The following is a 25,122-nucleotide window of genomic DNA, read 5'->3' on the forward strand; positions in this document are numbered from 1 at the left end:
AGCCTATGAGCATCAGTTCAAATGCATTGAGTGTTCCTCCAATTATCAAAATACATAGTTCTCGAATCCAGAGAAACCTAATATGATTTCAATGTCTTTCTTTATTATGCTTTGCTCTATACTATTTGTAATGCTTGCTTGGCTATCGTATTATTATTTTTTTCCAAGAGCTCCATAATGAAAAAGACACTTAAATAGACGTGTGAGAGATAAAAATAAAAAAATAAAAAAAGCAAACAGAGTAACTGATCGGAGATTTACGAGTGGAAAAAATATTGGCGCATAATATTCATAGTAAAAGCCATGCATGCAAAGAAGGAAAACGAAAATGTCTTATAAACCCGTCCCACTGCAGAAAAATCAATCCAGACTGGCAGAAAAATGAGTTACTGATACCCACCATCAGAGAGACCAACTACAGGAACCACCTTTAGCAAGAAAACAGTCTTATTATTAATGGAATAAGAATTTTTAACTGATACAGATACATAAAAATGACGTGTGGGTGGCATCAAAGCCCATTCCTCCCATGTTTTGGCTTGCACCCTGACGTGTTACAAAGCTACTTGGCAACCCTATGGACACTACATTATGGTCATCAAGGAAATACACCATATGTGATATAAATCTGTAAAAGAAAAGACCGAAAGAGGAGAAGCTATATGCACACATGTAAAGATCTGGGTTTCCAATTCAAAATGGACTGAGAAAACAGATATCTATGTATGTGGAATAGCAAAAATGATCATCTCGGACCGGACAATTCATCAGGACGGAGGCCTGCGGTGGAGTCAATCCAATTAGAGTCTGGGTGGGGGATATGGTTGTACTCTTGGCGGATGATATCATCCTTCTCCCATTGTTCCCATCTCTCGGCCAAACCATCACCTTCAAGCATTCTGACCACCTCTGACATTTTGGGTCGTTGTGCAGCAGCACCATCTGTGCAGAGGAGAGCCACCCGAATTAGCTCCTCTACTTCTACCTCAATGTAATCACCCTGCAGATCGGCATCAACCAGTGTCTCCAACTTCTTATCTTTCAGTAGTCCTTTTACCTGAAAATTTTCAAGTTTACGAGAACAAATGTATCAGCAGTGAAAATGGAAATCCTGGAAGAAGCTTGTGCCCTTGCACAGTATGCCAAAAACAAACCTACAGAGAAAAATAAAGTACCCACTTAAATGTGAAAAAGAGCCAAAAGGGAATTTTCTAGAGTTCCAAACCATAAGTACATACATAGCCCACCAAAAAGAAAAGAAAATAGAGGTCAAGAAGGTAAAATCTGCAAAATGAAGAGAGAGAGAGAGAGAGAGAGACTAGATCACCAATTTAGATTAAAACAGAGGCACATGAAATGTTTTTGTAATAAGATTACAGTTTTAATCAATTCAGAACTATGCCATTAGAGACACTCTGACCTTAAAAACCCATTACTTAAAAATAAATCTGCCACCACGTAAAGGAAGGTGCCATTAAATAGAAAAAGCAACATAGAGCACAATTCATGCAACTTGGGCTTAACTAATTTTCAGTATTCCAATTCTAGTAACAGTCAACATCTTTTCAGTAAATAATCACTGGCTTGAAAAGGGTCATCTTACATGAATCTCATCATATTGCAGCAAAACCACTGCCACAGGGTGACACAGCAGTGTTAATGAGTAAATGGCATGTCAGAATACCAAGAATATTTATGGGGTTTGATTGTAGGACTTTAGATAAAAAATGCATGTCTGGGTCACATGAAATTAAATTGTTGCACATCTGGAAGGCAAAATACATATGGCATGAGGTCCTGAAGTGCATACTTTGGTACAAAAGGAAAGACCAAAGGAATCAGGTAAAATTTTGAAGAATGAAGTTCTAGTTATTAGTAAGAATGGGTGACAGTATTCTGCCTAAATAGTAGACACAAGTAATAAATAAGAGAATGCCGCTATGGTGAAATTGGTGGACACGCTGCTCTTAGGAAGCAGGGCTAGAGCATCTTGGTTCAAGTCCGAGTGGCGGCATGGCATCTTCTAAAAAAGATACAATAATCCCCACAAAATAAGATAATCGCCATAAAGTGTTCCATATTAGTGTCCCATATGTTTTATGCATTTGAAAGGATATCCAATATAAATTTCCAAATGATACATAAATTCTCTGCATCATGCCCTATTGAACTAATATTAAATGTTGTTATTCCAAGATCCAGTTTGGCCAAAATATCTCATCAATATGTCGGCAAACATAGATGTCCCTTCTAGTGGTGGAGAGTATATTAGGGCTAAAGGAAATAAATGCTGACCTTTCTTATCTGGGAGAAATGAAGACAAAAGCAATGATATACAACTTGTTGAAACAGGAAAAAAAACTCCGATTTGTTCACCAAAAAATACTTGCATTACAGTGGTACACATAAATAAACATGGAATCCTAGAAATATTAAGAATCCTATACATTAAGAAAGATAATATGAGAGATATTAAGAATCCTAGATATTAGGAATCCTCCTAGCATAAAAATATCTATGCTACTAAACCCTTTTTAACACTTCCCAACAAGGACCCAGCTTGATATGCAAATTATGAAAGGATATCATAGTATCAATGATAACCTGCAAGAAATGCATCATAAGCAATTAAAGAACTTTTGTGGGAATGCTTCATCTAGCCAAGAAGGTATTGCCGATGACAAAGTAATAGAAAGATCCCAATTTAGCTGGAACAAAGCGTATCAGTGGGCTTTGACCTAATAACAAGGAACTCTTCAGACCGCCCAGTCTGTTGGCTCCCATTCCTCGGTAACTTCTGATATTATAATTCTTACCTACATCTGAGGTCATGAGTGTCTTAATGACAGAACAATCCATCTATTATCACAATAAGTTGCACACTGATGATTGTGATATTCCATATTGAAAATTTGTGTTCAATTTTTGGCCTTCGATGTAGAAAAATTGAGGCATAATTTGCTGGGGCCAACAGCTTATGTGTTTACCAAAGCTGATTGTGCTTGATATTGGTCAAGAAAACCTAAGCTTTCTGGAAGATTGGCAAGATACAGATATTAGCGAAGTTTGATTCGCAATACAAGACTGAGAAAGCTATTCAAGGACATGCATCAAAGAATGTTAGCAACTATGTAGTTAAGAATTGAAAGAAAGTTTTCAATGATTTGCAAGATGACAATGTTTTCAAACTAAAAGAGAGTGATCCTCTTGTAGAAGGGCAAGATTTAACCTTTTGTAATATATCATATACTCAAATTAAGTCAATTATGGACCAACCAAAAAATTAGATGTTCATTATTAATTTAAGTTGAGACCAATTCAAAATCACCATGTATATAAAGCATTTATTGTAAGATAAGCGTGATAAAATAAAAACGGTCATATGACAATAACTTCCTCAAATTAAATGGTGACAAAAATCACATAGGCCTCGCATAGGAGGAAAACAAGTTGTCTTCCATTAAATAAAGAAAACTATATTTTGACAATTAAAATATAATTTCTAGAATAAATAAAAAAATTAGTAAGTTTGATAATTGAAAAAGTAATTATAAAGTCTTGTCAAGAAAAAAAATTTTGACTACCAAATATGGTCTTCCAAACCCCCTTAAATATTATTTTTAATTAAAGAAAAATATTTCAAAGGGCTAAAACTATCAAAGATGGTATTCAAATCTCCTTAAATATTAACTTTAATCAAGGAATAATATGTTTAAGGGATTAGAAAACAATCCAAATATGGTGTTTCTAATCCCTATAAATAGGGATAATTCCAAAGCTTTGAAGATGAATCAGAAGACAAGTTACAAGAAAACAAAAGAACACAGATGGAGAGATCACTGCAAAGCCTGAAGAGCTCTTCAAACCTCATCTTAGATCTCCAAATCAAGTCCAAAGTTTCAAAGATTCTTCAAGTCCAAATTCAAAGACTCGAGGATTCTTCAAGTTCAAGTTCGAAAATTTAAATATTCTTCAAGATCAAACTTGAAGACTCAAAGATCAAATTTGAAGATTTGAAGATCAAGCTTGAGCCATCTTCCATATGAGATCAAGTATTTGTGTCCTTAGTTAACATGAACTGAGCCAAAGTCTAATCCTGGCCCAAGACACATCAAGGTCCAAGCTTAAGCTCAAGACATGCCAAGCTCAAGCCCAAAACAAGTCAAGGTTTAAACCCAAGCTTAAGACACTCCAAAGTCCAAGTTCAGACCCATGATATATACCAAGGTCCAAACCACATCAAGATCCAAGTCAAGCTCCTTATCAGAAGAATCAAAGGGCCAAATAGTGATTGTATTCCATTCCTTAAATTAATTAAATTTCAATGTGGTCACTAATTTTTCTTTAAGAGCACCTGCAACTTATTTCCATAACCTTTTCTATAGGTCAATAATGTAGCTAAGTATGAGACCTTACCTTCTGGGGCTAGAGGTGGTCTTATCAATTGGGATGTTAAATAACTAGCGGTTTTTGGAGATTCAATGCTACTATGCTGTTCAGTTAAATGGAGATTTTGAAGTCATAGAAGCTAATTTAGTACTGTAATATAACAAGGCTATTAGGCTAATTTAACATTCAATGAAACTATGCATGAGCAAAAAATTCAGCATGCTGATACTCTGGCAACCTTTGATCAAAGGCTCACATGGAGGAGGATGATCTCAGTAATGAAATCATTGTGATAATGAGAACCAACCCCCAGTTCTTTCCTAACAAGCAGTATGGTTGAATAAGTTGAAAGGCCATGCAACTAGATGTTTTGAATTCAGATTTTTCAATAGAGCAGGCATTAATGGAAGTGCATTCCAGGAATTGTGCTGAACATGCTGGGGCAGCTTGTTTCTCATGGTGGAAGAGCGTATCCAAATTACAAAAGACACCATATCTACTAGCTGTGTTGAAACATACATCATTGCACCATATTGAAATTTGGTGGCATTTCAGATGTGGGGATTGGATCCTATCTTATTAGTGCTATCACTTCTTCTCTTTCAACGCTTCTTTTTTCATAAGAAACAACTGTTTTGACACTTTGTAATCCAAAAATTTAGAGTTGCCTCCAAATGGAGCTTGAGCTATCTCAATGGGCATTTGCTGGCATAACAACCAATCAAGAAAGATGATCTCCAAGAGTGCTATTGATGAATGTCAACTCCATTCCAGCACTCAAGTGAGGGTTGATTTTAATACACGATACGAGGCCAACGGTTATAAGAATAAGCTTCTGATTGGAATTTGTCTTTGAAACCCTAGAGATGGGACATTCTAAGGGTTTATGCCCACCTCAAGCATTCCAGTAAACTTCAGGTCTGTTTGGTGATGTTTTTAAAAACAATGATAAAAAAATCAGTTTTTAAGAACAGTTCTTAAAACCAGTTCTCTGTTGTTTATATGAACAAAAATTTGATGGGGAACTCAATTTTGGAAAACAGTTTTTCCCACCTATTCACCCTGGAATTTTTTTTCTCTAGAAACATTACAAAGTAAGAATTTGTACTATCCCTATCCTATTCTTCAGTTTTCAATTGTTTCTCAAACAATCCACACACACACAAACACCAGAAAAAGACCAGAAAAACTTTAAATTTGTTCCAAAAAAATCACTATATTTTTAGAACAAATTCTTGAAAAACTAATTCCAATTTAAAATTTGTCAAACATATTTTTTAAGTTGCAAAACTGTCAAAAAAAAATGTTTTCAAAACAAGCCCTCAGTCTTTCTAGCCAACAAATCAATCTTCCAAGGGCATTCACCACCACATGAACAAGAAAAGAGATAAATGATCCCCTTGCCTAATCCTCCTTGAAGCATTAAAAAACCCCTTAGCCTTCCCACTAATCAAAACCACCTGGCTCATAGTAGGACAAGAAATCCTCGTCTGCTTACAGCATCTAGGTCCAGAGCCTTTCCTAGTGCGTTATCTGAAAAATCTTAGTCCACATAGTCAAAGGTTTTCTAAACATCCACTTTGAAAACCATCCCTTTCCCTCATAGCAAAACATTCTTGCTTAGAATTCCATTTGTGGCCACAGACATGCCCCTAGCAAAAGCCCCTTGAGTTTGACAGGTTGCTTCGTCAGGGATCTCTCCAATTGGAAATAAGGGACCCTGATAGCCCTTTTGTAGAGCCCAGTAACTATGCTACGAGGTCTAAAATCCTAAATCAAATTGGATCCCTCTTTCTTAAAATTATGATAAGAAAATATTTTTTTAAGGTTAATTGCCCATTAACAAAAATTCTAAAAGTACTTCACAAATATCTTCCTTAATGAAATACTAATCCTGTTGGGAAAGAATAACAAAAGAAGAACGTCTTGCAGGGGTTATGACCTCTTTCTTTATATATATTGTCTTTTTCCTAGGGAAATTCATTCTCCATCAACAAATGTTGGTATCAGCTATAAATGTCAATACCACTCATAAAATGAGTTGTTTTCAAGGTTAACATTTTATTCTCATTATTTTTGATAATGAGACAATTATTAGATTCAATAGGATTATTATATCTGGAAAAGAATTATACATCAATTTGTAGATGAGTGTGCCTGTGCTTCCTCTCTGGAATTCTTCTCTTCTATCCACTTTCAATTTGCTTTCTTGTTTCTTCACTTGTTTCTTCCACCAGATCTTCTGCAATTTTCCCTAGTTTCTTCATTTTCTTGAATGATTCCCGAACACAATTTCTTAAATGTCCTTGAAAAACAGGTGCTTTACTTGTACTATTTGGGCTTTTTTTATTCATTTTTGCTATGTTCCCTCTTGTTAGTGCTTTCCTGAATGGTTCACCATCCAAATAGCAAATTTTTTGGCTATTCACTGCCATGCTGATGCAGGTGAAGCATTTTTTTCTCATCCTTGAGACTCTGGGTGACTCTGGAAATAGGTGCATGAAATAGTACCAGATATCTAATAAAGCTTCATTACAATCTCTTTTCTCATATATATATATATATATATATATATATATATATATATATATATCATGGATTTACTTCAATCCCCTTTGTCCTTTCAATTTGGTATATTTTTCTGCAGGTTTCCAATCACATCATTGGTTGTCCTATATTTACTTCAATCTTCTTAGTGCAACATACAGGAAATGTTGAACAACTACGACCATGAACCTAGCCAAAACAAAGTGCCTTCTACTTTGAGACCATACCCAAAAAGTAGGACAAATAAAATGGTATGGGGTTCCACAAGGGAAAATGCTTCTAAAAGATTCCCATTGTTCTAAAAAGTAACTTTAACATGCCTCAAGAGTTTGACCCAGCCTTCCATGTTCGACTTTTCCTTTCAACTTTTCTTTTCCAATGAGTGAAGAGATAATACATTAAAGTGTAAAAAAAAAGGGTAGAGTAGAGCATTCCTTCAAACTGTCAGCCTCTTTTTCCCCATAAATTGCCAGAACAGGGTTCTTTTGATTAAAGACAGCAAAATCCATGGAACAAACAAACGAACAGACAGACAACAAACAACAGGGAAAAAGGAAAAGCAAAAGCAAAAACGAAAAGCCACAAAGGTCCATAGATCACATGCTATCTAGCAATGATTTGCCTATTTATCGTCCTAATTGTAAAAACACCACCATTTCACAAGGGCATGACTCCTTCGCATCAGCTGGTCTATGATGAGAATGTTCTTATGAACAGCTTCTAGCATTAGAAAGCTAAACTTGGATGGCACACAAAAACCCCAAGTGGCAGATGTTAGCATGGTAAGATTAGGCCATGACAATAATAACCTAAAAGAGAATTTGAAGAAAGAATTCCCTTAGACTATCTAAAGACTAACACATCCTCTCATTCTCCTGATAATATGCCAATAAATGCAAGCTGGAGAACTCTACACCTCTACACCTTCTCCAACTCTCCATCATGGAAGCTTCTAGAGAACCTGAAATTCCAATGCCCAGAAACTACCCTCCAAGAAAATCATCAGCCATGTTAGGAATAAAGCCCAAATGAGCTTGATATACACTGTTGGTCCACCACCTAATAGCTTAAACTTTTAGGAAAATTAGTTGCTTATCAGGGTATTAGTCTTGTTTAGTGGGAGGTCATGAATTCAATCCTAACTGCATGATTATTCCCCACTTCATCAAGCTCTGGGGAAGATTTGTAGCTTAAGAAACTACATTTTCCTATCAACTGTTAACAAGATCCCTCACTTTGGAACTTTTCCCCTAAGACACTTGTCCAAAGCCTATTTTCTATCTCTAAACACCATATAATCCTCCAAAGCCTCTTTAGCTTTATTAGAAATAAAAAAAATTCTAGTCCTAGCCCAGACATGTTCTTTGGTGTAAAAAGAGTCACCCAGCTAAAAATGTTACATGCTACCTGTCTCAACAGCAAACCCTCACCCACACAAATAAAAGTATCCCTTTAGATCTTCTCTAACAGGATCATGGATAGGCATGCTTGAAATGGACTATGAATGAGTCTACCCCCTAGATAAATGACACTAGCTGCTAATTCTAAAATCTCTATCATTGAGTTTTCTTTTCTTTTCTTTTTCTTTTTCTTTTTTTCAGGTACTGGAAGCACGCTGTCTGGGGTAAATGTTGGTTGCAATGTTGCTCCAACATATTGAATCTCAACTTATCAGATCATTGATTCTTTCTTCTGGGGATCTTATCAACACAATAATTTCCAATAATGGCATTAGACTATTGCTTCTGGTTGCTTTTCACCCAGTTTTTTATGACTTGTGTCCAAGCCAGTGTTTATTGTTTTGGAGCCATTGATACAATGCTGTTTGTTTTTCTCCCACTGATCTTGAGTTTGACAGAGTATGATTGGTCCTTTACAAACATCGACTGTATTGAGCTAATTCATCTTTCAGGCTTTCTATTGTTTGTAAATTAGGACCCATTTTCTATATTTGATACCCACTCACTCTCTGGAAAAGACTTCTGTGACCCTTATGGTTCCACTGCTTTGACTATATTCTTTGCCATAGTTCACGTATGTAATTCTACTCTTTTGACTAGCTAGGAGCATACAGCATGGGGAATTTATGTTAGACAGCAACTGTGGTCCAGTTCAGAAACAGTGCAACAGAATCAAAAGAAAAGGAGATGATGGTTTTGGAATGAGGTGCCATGCAATTCTGGAAGGTTGAACTGGTTCTCAAAGAAGATGGCTATGAAGATGTAAAAGGAATCCTGATGTGAAGGAACCCTACAAAATTAAGAACATGTTTTACAAGTTAGATGAAGCCATATTTAGTCAATAGGGAATATTGCTCTCAGAAAAAGGAGTCAAGGTAATCATTGTCTGAGCAATTTTGCTATTTCTAGACCTAGGATCCCAACTTGACAGCATTATTCTCCATCCCCTTGTCATGTATTGCCTCCAAAAACCTCCTACAAGTTCATTCTAGGTAAAAGGAGTAAAATGTCATGGATTTACAGTGAAAAACATAATGACTATTGAATTTCAGAGGCAATACAAATGAGTGGAGAAAAAACTAGATAATCCATCTGATTTACCTCAAAAATATCTAGAATTCAAACTTTCAGTTTTTAAAAGAAGGGCCCACTTTATAATAATTGATGGCTCAAGACCAGTTTCTAGTATTGAAGACACAAGTACCTTGAAAACTTAAAACCATGGTTTTGAGTTTTGAAATGTTTCTGTCAGTGTATAAAAGCTTCTGATTTTTTAGGAATCAAAAATGAAACCTAGAACCAATAAGAATCTATTCATTTTTTTCCAAAATTCACCTAAATTTTGTAGAAACACAAATTTGTGGAAACCTATACAATAACTTGAGTTTAATTTTCATACCATTCGAAAACACCACTTTGCCATCTAATGTCTTTCACTAAAATCAATAGAAGAACAGAAGTCTGAGAGGTCTCTGAGTTGTGCATCACTTTAACTTATAATTGTAACAACATTATTTTAAGCACTTGAATGATGTCAAGTTGAAATAGATCATTGGATTTCTGTGACGGAAAATATGCAACAAATTCACCTACTTGTAATCTCTGAATAACCCACCCCCAATATTATAAACTAGAAACCATAACTGAAATCCCCAACACCAAACAAATATCAAATAAGACTCAAAACAGCTCAAAGGAGTAAATAAAAGAATGCAGCACTAAGCTATAAACTCAAAATATAGAAATACGCAAAGAAAAGATAGTAAAAGCATACCCAATCAAGTAACATAACATCATCATCATTGGCAAGCCGCGCAAGATCAAAAGCCCTCTGTCCAGTGATAAGCTCAAGAAGCATTACTCCATATCCAAAAACATCAGTCTTCTCTGAAGACTTCCCAGTGGAGAGGTACTCCGGAGCAATATGCCCAATTGTGCCACGTACAGCAGTGGTAACATGAGTATCCTTGTAGTCCATGAGTTTAGCCAGCCCAAAGTCTCCTACTACTGCTTCGAACTCTTCATCCAACAATATGTTTGCAGCCTTCACATCACGATGAATAATCTTAGGGTCACAATGATCATGCAAATAAGCAAGCCCCCTTGCTGATCCTAAAGCAATTTGTTTCCTTATTGGCCAATTAAGGGGAGACTGTCCATCAGCTCGCTCTGCAATAATGCATCAATAAGATCAGAAGGGAAAAAAAATTATATGGTAAGTAAAGTTGGCCACAGCTCTTAAAATAGATCTTTGAAATTTTCAACCTTTTGATTAGTGATATAGCCCACTCATACTTTTCAAACTTCAGCCAACTCCAATATTTTCAGACAATGTTTAAACATGAAAAAGACATTACTCTGTAGTTTTCACATCAAACCAGATTCCTAGGAGTTAGATTCACACCTAGCATTATGCATTTTTACATGAGTGGCTATGCTCAAGGCTAGAATTCGCACATTTGCACTTGGCATCAACAAAGGTAAACTACCATTGCACCAGACAAAATTTAAATTATGTCAACTAGGTTTTAGGTTTCATTTTGAATTTAGACAAAATCAAAATGATGCAAAGGTCAAATTTAAAACCTTCATATGGATTGGCAACCAAAATGTCAATGGGACAGATGGCATCAAGGGAAAATGAAGTTTCATTTATTTTTTTAAAAATAAATCATATGAAGAGACCAAGAACCAATACCTCTCAAACATGATGCAACACTTCCATTAACCATAAAGGGATAGACAAGCAACCGTTCTGTTGGTGTCATGCAAAAGCCACGTAGACGAAGTAGATTCCGGTGCACAGCCATGCTGATCATTTCGACTTCTGTCTGAAATTGCAGTTCCCCACCCTGAGTACGCTCCTCTTTCAGTCTTTTTACTGCCACTAGAGAACCATCAGTTAAACGTCCTTTGTAAACTTTACCAAATCCACCTCTACCCAGAATGTGTTTGTTACTAAAATTATCCGTTGCAACTTGTAGTTCACGCAGAGAAAACCTTTTAAGCTGCCCCAAATGAACTTCTGGATCCTCTTCAGCTGCAAAAGAAATGAAAACAAATGAGAAGCGCATATTAAGTAACACTTCTTATTGATCATTTTAACCCATTTTCACCAAAATCACCAACCAGGTACATCAAAAAAGTGCTCCTGTGGTTTCCTTCGTCGCCACCAGGCAAGTACGATTGCAGGGGCAGCAAACAGAAGTGCAGCACCAGCAGCAACTCCTCCAGCAATGGCTCCAGTGGCACTGTTTCCTACATCAATGAAATCCAAAAATAAATAAATATAGTAAATTATTATTATTATTGTTATTTGTGATAATCAGAACCTTTGAACATTAACTGAGAGAACCTCTAGATAATAAAGCAATTCATTTCTTTTCTAGAGTGAGTTATAAGGTGTTCCAAGAAAAGTTAGATTCTAATTGAATTTGATAACTCACAAGTGCCTGTTTCTGAAATTGATTAAGTCCAATCCACATTCTCTAAAAGCTCCGAAAATAGTTAATAACCAGCAATTTAGACCAAAGAAATACAAAAACTTTGAATAGAAACAATAATTGCTCAAAAATGATACTATTATTATCATTATTATTTGTGACAATCAGAACCTTTGAACATTAACTGAGAGAACCTCCGGACAATAAAGCAATTCATTTCTTTTCTAGAGTGAGTTATAAGGTGTTCCAAGAAAAGTTAGATTCTAATTGAATTTGATAACTCACAAGTGCCTGTTTCTGAAATTGATCAAGTCCAATCCACATTCTCTAAAATCTCCGAAAATAGTTAATAACCAGCAATTTAGACCAAAGAAACACAAAAACTTTGAATAGAAACAATAATTGCTCAAAAATGATACTATTATTATCATTATTATTTGTTATAACCAGAACCTTTGAACATTAACTGAGAGAACCTCTAGATACTAAAGCAATTCATTTCTTTTCTAGAGTGAGTTATGAGGTGTTCCAAGAAAAGTTAGATTCTAATTGAATTTGATACTCACGAGTGCCTGTTTCTGAAATTGATTAAATCCAATCCACATTCTCTAAAAGCTCCAAAAATAGTTAATAACCAGCAATTTAGCCCAAAGAAACACAAAAATTTTGAACAAAAACAATAATTGCTAAAAAATGATACAATGTTGATGAAACTAAGTAAACCATCCTCTGAAGTGATTTTCCTATATTCACATTCATCAATTATAAACTTTCTCACTGCTTATTTTCAATTATATATATCAGACAAAAGGAAAATAAAAAAAGATGGATCAGTTACGAAACTAGATAAAACTCATGTACAGGATGACTTGACCAGACAAGGGTGTGGAAGACATGTCCAATTGAAAGTGAAAGCTAACATAGCAATGAAAACACAAAAGCGCCCAATATCAGCAACAACTTTGAGTTGATACTTCTTTTAATCAGATAACTTGGACTTAATACTAGTTAAAAACAGAAAATAATAATGACAAACCTGAAGGAGCTGTTAGTGTAGGAGAAATTGGTGGTGGTGGAGAAACTGGAAGTGCGTTTAGTCTATTATTGTTAAAACTGCAAAATTGCAACACAGCAGTTAGCATACGGATTAGATAGGTAACCCAAGAGTACTATCATAAAAATGACATTGCGCCTACCTGATAGGAGTAAATAATGAAAATGAGCCGTCAACTGGTATATCTCCTGTTAGCTGATTGTTCGAAAGATCCCTGCATCCACATAAGAATATTCTAATGTCATATCCTTGCAATAAAATCATGTCATTGGAAGCTAAGGGGGAAAAATAGCTTTCTCTGTATAGACATCAACTTGGTACTCACAGGACTTGCAGTGTCATAACAGTAGTTAAAGATCTTGGAATAGTTCCTGTCAAGGTGTTGTTGTTAAGCCGCCTATTTCCATGCAGACAGTTTATAGAATAGACGCTGTTAGGTTTCATAATAATCATTGAAAAGCAAACAATGAACAAAGCAAAGACACAATCTGTTAGACAACCAATTTTATTGTAGGACTTAGGTCCACAATGTATATCATGTTTTTTAACACCTTCCCTCACGTGTGGCCCCATACCTGCACATGGACAGACCTGTAAGCAAACAACCACAATTGGCCTCTTTTGGACTTATATGTGGGCTCGATAAATTGGGGAAATAAAAGTGTGATGAGGCTCAAACTCAAGATCATGCACACATAGAGACCCGTAGGCAAACAACCACAATCATTGGGCTTGCATGTAGACTTAATACATGTGGACTCAATAAATTAGGGAAAGAAAAGTGTGATGATGCTTGAATACATGACCTCCCACCAAATGAGGCTCTAATACTATGTTAGATAACCAACTTTCCTAAAACCTTAAGCTTGTAGGATTTGGGTCCATAATATATATCATGTTCTTTAACACAAGCAACATGCCCTTGCACAACGAAGAAAGCATACAACTAAACAAAACTCTTTGCACAGTAGTAATGAGCTCTGAGGGGATCAATCAGCTGTCATCCAGACAATTGAATCTTGGACTACACCAGGTTGTCCAAAACAGATGTTTACTCTCCAAATGGGTGTATGGATTGGTTGAAAAAGGGAAGGAATAAATACGATAAACTGGACCTGCAAATTTGTAATATTTTCTGTGTCATAAAATACAACTAGAAGAATGTATGTCCTTCATGTGCAAGAGACAGTTACACCACCTATGGAGGAGGAAAGGAGGAATGGGAACTAAACAGCTTACTAATAATTTCTGTTTAAGTCTACACCTATGCCATTTTGCAATTTAATGCAAAAAGTTAGTTATAAGGTATAAAAGTAAACAAAGAAGACCCTTCCCCAAGATAGTATAAATAAATGAAGATTAAATTTGTACTATAAGAAATCAAAATGGTAAAAATGCAACATGATGTCTAAACTGCAATGGAAATAAAGAGCTTTGAATTTCTATCAAAACAGAAATATACTATATTAGAACTTGTAGAAGAGAAGAGAGATTGAAGAATAAAAGGTAAAAAATCTTCTTCTTAATTCTTTTGTACATACACATATATATATACAAAAATCCTAGAACCCAAATTAGGGATTTCCTAACTCAATTACAACAAAATCCCTTTAATTACAGGATTGCCCAATTCTCTATTCAGAATCACATCTTTCCTAATTTCATTCTTTCACACTCCCCCTCAAACTAGTGAATAGATGTTTTCCATTCCCAGCTTTGATATGCTTGCTTGAAACTTTATACTGCTTAAACCTTTTGTGATTATATCTGCAAGTTGATAGTTAGTAGATATATAAGGGGTATAGATCAATCCACTATCTAGTTTCTCTTTGATAAATTATCTGTCAATTTCTATGTGTTTCGTTCGATCATATTGCACTGGATTATGTGCAATACTAATTGAAGATTTAAATGTATCAACATTCCAACAAAAATACTTGTATGCATAAAAAAGCCCAAGTTCAATGGGGTAAATGCATTAAAAAAGAACAAATTTTAGCAGATGGGGCTACTACAGTTGGTGAAGACTTAGCTTTGGGGAAAAACGTATTAGTGGCTTATATGTCATGGGAAGGTTACAATTTCGAAGATACGGTACTCATTAGCAAGCGTCTGGTATATGGAGATACTTATACCTCTTTTCACATGCGGAAATATGAAATTCAGACCCATGTGACAAGCTAAGGCACTGAAAGGATCACTAACAAAATACTATTGTCGTAGAAAAGTCTCATTGGCCCATCCCATTTAATCTTCAACCATAGTAGTTCACAAACTTCTTAGGGCCATTGCTCGAAATTCTGCTTCTACATTGGACCTTGCTACCAAACTCTATTTCTTGCTTCTCCATGTCGCTAGATTCCCACCAAGAAAGGTGCAATGCCTAGTAGTTGATCTTCTATCAACTACAGATTCATCATAATTTGCATCTGTGTATGCTTCAAGTATTAGCCCCTAACTTCGTTTAAACGGGATGCCTTTTCCTGGAGACCCCTTAAGGTACTATAGTACAAGGTTATTAGCTTGTAGATGAACCTCTTTTGGATTGTGTATGAATTGGCCAATCACACTCACAGCATATGCCATATCCAGTTTTGTGTGAGAGAGATAAATAAGTCTTCCTACCAAACGTTGATACATCTCTCTATTTACCATGGTATCTTCGTCTCCAAGCTTATAATTAGGATCTATTAGTGTACTTGTTGGTTTACACACCAACTTCCTTGTTTCCTTGAAAAGGTTTGTTATATATTTTTGCTAAGAAATAAAAATTCCTTGCTTAGAGTGTGCAACCTCAATTCCTAGGAAGTATTTCAATCTTCCTAACTTTTTGATTTCAAATTCCTTGGTCAAGCATTATCTCAAAGTCTGCTTCTCTAATTCAATATTTCCCATCATGATGATACCAAAAGAGATGTAACTCCCCTAAATCCGAATGTTTAATGAACAATGTATGATCTCTATGACTTTGTTTGTATCCCGTGTTTTTCATTACCTTTGCAAATCTTCCAAGCCACACCCTTGGAGATTGTTTTAGCCTATATAGAGCTTTCTTCAGTTTACACACCTTTTTATTGGATAGGTCACTACCAAATCCAAGAGGAATTTTCATGAAAAATTTTTCTTCCAAGTCTCCATGCAGAAATGCATATTTGACGTCGAACTGTTGTAGATCCTAGTTGTAGTAAGTTGCCAATGATAACATAATTCTTATAGCATTCATCTTTGCAACTGAGGCAAAGGTTTCTAGATAATCCACCCCATATGTCTGCGTGTATCCTTTGGCCACCAATCTCACCTTATACCTCTCTAATGATCTATCCACTTTATACTTAATAGTATAAACCCATTTGCATCCTATTAGTTTTTTTTCCTACAAACAAATCTACCAACTCCCAAGTTTTATTTTTCTCCAAGGCCTCCATTTCTGCATTCATGTCTTATTTCCAATTTTCATCAAATAAAGCCTCGAATAGAGTGGTAGGAATATGAATATTGTTCAAACTTGTAAGAGAACTCTTATAGGACCAAGACAACTTTTTGAATGACACAACATGGGAAGTTGGATACAAGAGACATTTAGTACATTCCCTTATTCCCTTCTTGATGGCAATAGGAAGCTCAAGTTCTGACTTAGTTTATAAGGGAGGATGAGAAACAATTACCTCATTTCCAGAAGCTGGTTCAAATTCTTAGACTTGTATAAGTCTAGGAGCTGCAGTTTTCTTCCTTGAGTATACTTCGCTAATCATTCAATTCTCAACAAGCTCAGTGCGTGACAACTCAGGTTTTGAGAGAGGGGGTTTAGAGATACAGGGTACTGATTCTGAGATAAAGGGTTCAGATACTGGACTAGAGACTTCAAGAGGATCAATGAAATAGGACCCGATCCTTGTCTTCCTTACAGGAATTCTTCCCCTGAAGATAAGGAGCAGGAAAATAAAACTCACTTTCATTGAAAGTAACATTCGCCGAGACAGAAATTTTTGGATGGTGGATGGTAATACCATCCACCCCTTTGAGTTGAGGAATATCCCACAAAAATACATTTGACTACTCTTGGGTCCAATTTTCCCCTGTTTAGACTGTAAACATGCACAAATGATACACACCCAAATATCTTAGAAATAAGATGGTTTGTGGTTCTCATATCAGGATAAAGGGATGAAAGTACTTCCATGGGGGACTTTTGAAACCTAGGACTCTGGAAGGTAATCAGTTTATGAGATGTGTGGCAGTGAGGATGGCTTCCCCCTAATAAGGTTTAGGCACATGATTTTGGAACAAAAAAGCCCAAGTTGTATCAAGGAGGTGGCCATTTTTTCTCTCAACAACTCCATTTTGTTGAGGGGTGTTGACACATGATGACTAATGAATTATTCCCTCATGTCGAAAGTATGGAGTTAAGACTTGATTGAAATAGTCTTTGGCATTAACAGATTGAAACTTCTTGATAGTGACACCATGTTTTTTACCATGTTATGAAAATTTGGAAGAACAAAACTCACATCAGATTTGTATTTAAATAAGAAAATCCAAGAGACCCTAGTACACTCATCGATAAAAGACATAAACTAATGTGCCCCAGATATTTTAGGGACAAGGGAAAGGCCCCAAACATCACTATGAATTAGATGAAAAAGTTCTGGACTTCTTTTATTATTGATGGAAAAGGGTTAACGCTTGTGTTTAATGGGTTCACATACATCACAATCGAAGCTCTCAACATCTTATTTACTAAATAGAGAAAGGAACAAAAACTTAAGAGTTCGCAATGATGGATGTCCAAGCCTACGATGATGAAACCAAAGTTCCTCTTTGTTTAAAATATAGTGCTCAAAAGAAAAGATATGAATGACTCGCTTGGTGTCTCAAGGTAGTATAGCCTGTTTCATTCCTTAACAAGTCTAATCATCTTTCCCAAGTCCTAGTCTTGAAACACACAATAATTAGGGGAAAAGGTCACAATACAACCCAGATGTTGTGTAAGCTTTTGTATAGAAACAAGATTAGTGGACAACTTTGAAACATGGAGCACATTTCCGAGTGATTGTAGGACTAATTTGGACATCTCCTATACCCACGACAGTGGTTAAAGAACCATATGCTATGACTATTTTCCTACTGCTTGGACAAGGGTTATAGTTTTTAAATTGGACAAATGTGACGAATGGGTCATGTGATCTATGGTGCTTGAGTCTACAACCTATGATTTGACAAAGGTTTCATCTGAGACTTTTAATCCAATGGAAATAGAAAACTTACCTAAAAGCGCCAATGAGCACCTGAAGGTTTCTCAAGAGTTCCCAACAAAGCTCTTATTTTTTCAATCTCCTCCTGATTAAATCCACCCTATTCTAGGGATTTTTCTTCAACTAGCTGAGCACAAGACAAGTTTGCTTGCGCATTATTCATCCGTTGTCCTCCATTGTAACCCCACTCTTTGCTAGATGTAGTTGGCTTACCATGAAGTTTCCAACATTTTTCCCACGTATGTCTAGGTTTCTGACAATGAGTCCACCATAAGTTATTCCTATTATCACAATTTGAAGCCTTTGACAATCAATCCTTTTGTTATCAACAGTGCTAGCCTTCTAATCATTGCCTTTGTTAGTAACCATAGCCAAGCCTTCCATATTTTGAGGTTCAAGCATGACGCTTCTCCTGCTTTCTTTTGCTCAAATAATGGAGATAGTCTCATTCAAAGTTGGAAGCTCTATGCTAAGTATTTGAACTTGAACTTGGTCAAACTCAGCATTAAGACCAACTAAGAAATCATAACTCGATCCTTTTCAATGTAGTTCTTCAGGATTGTTGCATCTTCGAGGCATTTTGTCTTACTACATCGATAGTGATCAAGTTCTTGTCATAGGTTTTTCAACATATTGGCATACTCCGTGACTATCTTGTTTTCCTGTTTAGTTGTTCCGGTCTTAACTTTTATTTTGTACACTTGGGCTGCATCAAGTGCCTTTGAGTATGTCTGATGAACTGCATCTCAAATGTCTTTAATAGTTGTCAAGAACATACAAGTGTCACTAATTTCAAGCATCATAGAGTTTCACAACCATGCCATAATCATTGAGTCTTCTTCATCCCATACATCAAATCGAAGGTCTCCTCTACTTGGTCCAATTCCTAGGAGGTGACTTAATTCTCCTTTTCCTTTCAGAAAGGTACGAACAAGCTATGACCATTTTAGATAATTCTTCCCATTAAGTCTGTATGTCGTTTGAATATTCGACAATTCTCCTGAGTTATGAGTGGTAATCACCCTTTCAGAAGGATTGATGAAGGCAATAGTTTGTGATACGTCAGACATTTTTTATTGTTTGTTTGTTTTTTTTTTTCTTCCTCTCTCTTTTTAACCATAAGGCTTAAATAGCCAAACTTGAAAAACCTACCTTTAAAAAACTTTAAGAGCCCTCACTGGCAATAGGAAAGGTAGATGCAAGGCACGGATGACGGTGGTGGCGAGATCTAGCGACGACAACGACAACAAGATCCAATGACGACAACTATGATGGAGAGATCCATAGTGACGGCGACGCTATGAGGCTGTTTGCTGTGACGACATGTTTGTTGTGATGGTGCGAGGGTAGCAGTTTCGATGATGGTCTCTGGTTTCAACTAAGGTGATCTTAGTGAAGATGGTGATGTGACTTTTCTAGTAGTGGCATGATAGCTATGTGAGAAAGGATGACTTCAGCATGAGGAGGAGTTGTCTACAACATGCTTTGTGCTTCCAACAGTGGCAAGGTTCAGAGAAAGTGATGACATAACAATGGTGCAATCCTTGTGATGAGTTCGCAATTTGGGGTTGTTCTCTTCACAATGAGTTCATGATCTTGATGAGAGTGATGACCCCAACAGCAGTCGTGTGATTCAGACAAGTGGGACACCCTTAAAGGTCAACAAGGAAGGTAAACTTCTGATCTTCAAACTCGGCAAGGAAGGTCAAGAATGGTCTCTCCTTGATTCTCAGGTTTATGAGCCTAGGGCTCTAATACCATGTAGAAGAGGAGAGATTGAAGAATAAAAGGTAAAAATTCTTCTTCTTAATTCTTCTATACATACACACATATATATATGCAAAAATCTTAGAACCCAAATTAGGGACTTTCCTAACTCAATTACAACAAAATCCCTTTGATTATGAGATTGCTTAATTCTCTATTCAAAATCACATATTTCCTAATTTCATTCTTCCACAGAACTCAATATGATCAATAATTTATGCTAATGCATTTCTTAAAATTAAATACATGTGTATCAAATTTTTTACCATCATGATTAGATGAACCAGAGAACAAACCCAAAAGATATTTTTTAGACACAAATGCCCTATGTACAACCATCTGCATTATCAGCCCTAAACTAGCTTATTGTGAGTAATCCTTCAAATTAGTAAACACAAAAAAAAAAGAAAATATGAAGGAAGCTAAATTAACTAGAAGGTAAGAAAATTTAATGACTGAAGAAAGTGCTTGAAGGATGTGTATTCATACAGGAAACGTAGTTTTGCAAGCTTGCCCAACGTCGTCGGAATTGGACCACTTAACTTGTTCATGTAAAGATCCAAGCTCACCAAGTTTGTCAAATTCCCAAGCTCCTCTGGTATTTTGCCACTTATGTTATTACTATAAAGTTCCCTGCCATAAAAGTTTAATTTTGATCATTCATGGATCAAAAAAAGAAGCAACAAAAGCATATTCCTAGCATTTAAATGAAAAAAAAAAAAAAAAAAACATATTACATCCACAACCTGTAATTCAATATATACAACAATAAGCAGAGTCAAATGGCCAACTCCAAGGGGTAGATAGTATAAAATGGAGACTCAAAAGGCATGGAATGTATGACTGGTGAATGTATATTCAGTATTTGCTATAATGGATCATGCAGCTAACAGAGAACAGCGTGCAACAATGGCTTCACAACAAAAGCAATTGAATTTCTACATCCATAAGGAACTACACTTCTTTTTTCCAGGAAAAGTAAGACAGTAAAGTTCTAGAATTTTCTGAACATATAAAAGGTTTTCCCTAGATAGACACTTATGGTGAACAGAAACACACTCTTTTGGAAGTATTACAATTATTGAAGCAGTTAATCATAAATACATAAAGGGGTGAACAAACACTCGTAACACCTCATCAAACAAAATCATAAAATAATCCTAACAGGAATTATCAAAACCAACTAAGTTCAGAATATATTTTTTTTTTTATTGGAACTAAGTTCAGAATATATAACATGACAACATCTAACCGATTAAAATGACAAGAATGAACATGTAAGATAGAGCAGAGGTCTGGAAACCAATATGTTGATCAAAGAAAGATTGACAACATTTCATGTTTCTAGAAAGACACTTGTTCTCATTTGGATGCACTTCTTGAAAAATGTTCTATTTAGAAAATGGAAATCAAAATGCCATATCAGGTGAATTTGATGAATACAAAGCAATGTAGAGTGTTAATATGTAAAACACGAAAGATTAGAAAAAGGGCAAATTGAAGAAAACAGATATCACAAGCAAATAATTAAAACACTATTAGAAACATAAAATGTGAAACACAGCCAAACAAGCTCTTGAAGTTCATTTCTCTAAGTGAAACCTTAATGTTGGGACATAATCTGTAACCAGGAAAAATATGAATTCTTAATGTAAGTCATGAACACATAAGAAGAACAAATGAGAATATTTGTCCCCTGAAAACTTGATGCAACTGAACACTGAACCACATGCTTCTTTATTGAAGAAATTATTATTATTATCGAAGCAAAAATTCTAAAGTAACCAATAGAATTGTTGAAGTTTATTTTCCATTCTAAGGACCAAGCCTACATATTTCTACAAGAAACTAATGTAAAGCTCATAAAAATATTACCACATATCAATGAGGAATAAAAACACAGAAATGGAAACCTTGCAATTTATGGCTTTGGCTGTAATGAGGGGAAAAGCGATCAGAAGGGAACATAAAAGATAACAAGCATATATGCTTGAACATCAAACAGATATGGCAAACAAATTTCATTATAGAAATATGACTCACAGATATTGCAAATTTGTAAGCTGACCAAGCTGTGAAACCAGTTGACCGGATAAATTTGCATTTCCAAGATCACTGTGAGTATACAGTTGGAAAAATGTCAATATAACAGGCGAAAAATAACATATAAAGACAACATTGACTCCAAATGGCAAGAAACATTATAACTTGTTGCGTTTGGGTGAAAAAATCTAACAAAAGTAAGCATCTTACACTCTTGTAACACTATTGTCACTGTTGCATGTAACATGAAACCATGTGCAAGGATTGACAAGGGTAGCATCCCAACTTTGCAAAACATTGTTAGGATCAGCTAAATTTGACTTCAACGCATTCAAAGCATCACCTGGTTCACATGCATGAGGCAAACATCAGGTGCTGGTCAAAAACATAAAGTCACATCAACTGCAAGTCTGCAAGTACTTCAGACTGAAGGGAAATTATATATAACACTCAGGCCTGTTCAGCAGAATAAAGGGAAATTTGGAAATAAAAAAATAAAAAAAAAAGGCTCAGATAGTTTTTTATTAATTAAGATGAAAATTCAGATTAAAAGGTGAGGAATTTCAGAGCTTTGGAAAAAAAAACATATATTAAACATGAGGAACATGTTTGCAAAATTTGGTCACAACTTCAAGTTTTAGATGAGTACATGTTAGCGAACACACACACAAAGAAACATAAAAATAAGTAAATATATAAAAACTAAAATTAAAATTAAAATTAAAAGAGGAAATACACACAGAAATTTACAAATTACAAATCATGGTTAATTGACCGAGGAAAAATCAATTGAAGTTGCAAGATACAATATCAGGGATCAGAGGGCCTTAGTTAAAGGTTCCAAATACTTCACATATTCAACTGTTCCAAAATATCTTGCTACAGGTATTAGAATTCAATTTCCAGGGATAAAATTAATCAATATGCAGCAAACCTAGTCAATCTGATAGCTGGAAGTTTATCCATTTTCTGTTCTCCTGCAGTGAAATAATTACAAAGCATCGACAATGTGAGACATTCACATAAGCATTAGAGAGGTTTCATCAAGTTCTAAGTAAATATTAATTAAGAATAAACAGGGAAGGTCCTTCCAAAAGGTTCAGAAACATCTTATTGGATCTCATTGAGCCAAAACCCTTGTAACTTAAAGTGCTTGGTTGCTAACCAAGCACACTATAAAGCACTTTAATGGCCATAGTCCTGCTGGTGCCAGCTTTTTATTACCTATAAGCTTAAAACGCTTTCTAGCAAAGTATAAGACGTTTAAGGCTTAGAATCTGTTCTTGGTACAGTGAGATAGTTTTCCGGGAAGTAGTGAATTCAAAAGCTTTTACATACGAAATGGAAACCTCTCCACTGCATAGATATTATGAAGCAAGTTATTCACTAACAACTACCTAAAAAACTAGCTTTGCCACAAACAGGTCCCAAAAAAATGGTTTTAGACTGCAGAAAAAGCATTGCCAAACAGGGCCTTAGAGTACTGCAACATAGTTCTCAGCAACCAAACAAAACCCAGAAAGTCAAACCAAACAAAGTTGTCAACCATGGATTTTCCAAATTCGATTCTACAGCAATCAATACCAAATATCCAATAAAGAAAACAAACAAACAATTCATCGCATTCATCTCCTAAATCTATTAAAACCTCCAAACCTCCATCAAATTCACTAAAAAAGGATGAGAGAACACACCTTCGGAATTACCAGAGACCCTCAGAAACGCAGAGAATACTATAATCAAGGAAACAAAAACCGAACCGAAGATCCCCGGCTCCATAACCGCCACCTCTCCGCAGCTAGCACCCCAAACTCCTCATCAACCACCCTCCCACGCACAAGCACTGTGTGGGTCAACTAAAGTCAACACTCACCCAACAGAAAGTCTTCAGAGCAAAAACTCCCCGGAATTTCCCAGGAAAGGGAAGCCATATCCTTGAATTTGAATGCGTTGGAGAGGATTGGCGGTGCCGCGGAGCATAGAGGGAGAGTTTGGTTACACTGGCCGAGCAAACAGTCCCAGATGAAAAGTCCGGGGATTTTCCGGGAAAATGAAGCTATATTCGTTGAAGTTGAATTTGCAGGAGAGAATTGGGGGAGGGGGAGATAGGAGAGGAGGAGAGTAGTGGTTGGCAATGGCGGAGAGGGAGAGTCAAAGGGGGCGATGGTGGCGAAGGGTGGAGGAAAAGGTTGGAAAATTGAAAGTAAATGGTTGGGAAAATGAAAGGAATTAAATAATAAAAATAGTGGTATTGAGTGATGTCTCATAAAATAAATAAATAAACCGAGAAAGAGAATGAGAAGGGAGACCAGTAACCCGGTCAAAGACGCCCACCTGTCATCAGTCCACCCACTGCCGCCGCCTCTATGAGAAAAACCCACACCACCCAGAAGCCTTACTTAGTCAGCACTCCCTGCGGTTCCACAGCATTTACGCACTCACTGCCTCCACCAAAATATGTGTACATATTTCTTTTCTATTTTTTTTCTTTCTTTCTTTCTTTTTTTTTTTTTTTAATCTTTCATTCAAATTGTTTGTATGATTTTTTTTTAAACACATGTAAATAAATGCAAAATAATAATAATAATAATAATAATAATATTTACATTATTATTCCCATCATCTCTTTTACCATATGCCCATATGGCATGAAACCATAACAGTATCTTCTAAAGATCCATCCAAACAACTCCTGGAAGATGGTATACATTTGTTTCCCATATTAAATGGTACATCATTGTTACCACAAAACGTATTAACGGTATTATGGACCCCGCATTTCGGCTCAATGCGTTTCCCACTCGAGGGCAAGCTCAATTTTGATTTGTAGAAAATGATTTTTTATTAATTAAGAAAAATGACTTGGAGTCGCCACTTATTTTTGTTTTATTTTTAAAAGGGTAAACAAAATAAGAAAGAAAAACCCTAAGTCTGACTCCTGGTTTTGGAAAAGGTGATCTACGAAAAACTGGATCGGGTTCGAGGGTCAGGTTACTTATTGGGAAGGTACGGTAAGGATCGTAGCACCCTTCTAAGTCCCTAAAGTCGGGTCTCTACTAATAAAATGAAGCAGTCATGGCAATTGATGAGGGAATCAATGAATACTCAGAGTGATCATGCACATGGGGGAATCAAAACACTCAATAAAGAATCGACCGAAGTGAGAA

At 35.9% G+C, this 25,122-nt stretch overlaps 1 protein-coding gene across 1 annotated transcript; it reads right to left on the bottom strand.

The window, feature by feature from the left end:
• Window positions 1-429: 429 nt before the first annotated feature.
• On the bottom strand, window positions 430-24,178 carry LOC117926716 (BRASSINOSTEROID INSENSITIVE 1-associated receptor kinase 1-like). The gene is made up of 11 exons (XM_034845969.1): window positions 23,650-24,178; window positions 22,166-22,298; window positions 21,956-22,027; window positions 20,402-20,545; window positions 13,219-13,290; window positions 13,036-13,107; window positions 12,876-12,952; window positions 11,526-11,654; window positions 11,095-11,436; window positions 10,171-10,565; window positions 430-1,057 (listed from the first exon to the last, which is right to left on the bottom strand). Exons 1-11 carry the CDS (start codon window positions 23,732-23,734, stop codon window positions 746-748), a joined length of 1,833 nt encoding a protein of 610 aa, XP_034701860.1. The 5' UTR covers window positions 23,735-24,178; the 3' UTR covers window positions 430-745.
• Window positions 24,179-25,122: the final 944 nt, after the last annotated feature.

Source organism: Vitis riparia, chromosome 12 (genome assembly GCF_004353265.1).
Source record: "Vitis riparia cultivar Riparia Gloire de Montpellier isolate 1030 chromosome 12, EGFV_Vit.rip_1.0, whole genome shotgun sequence".
Taxonomy (NCBI): domain Eukaryota; kingdom Viridiplantae; phylum Streptophyta; class Magnoliopsida; order Vitales; family Vitaceae; genus Vitis; species Vitis riparia.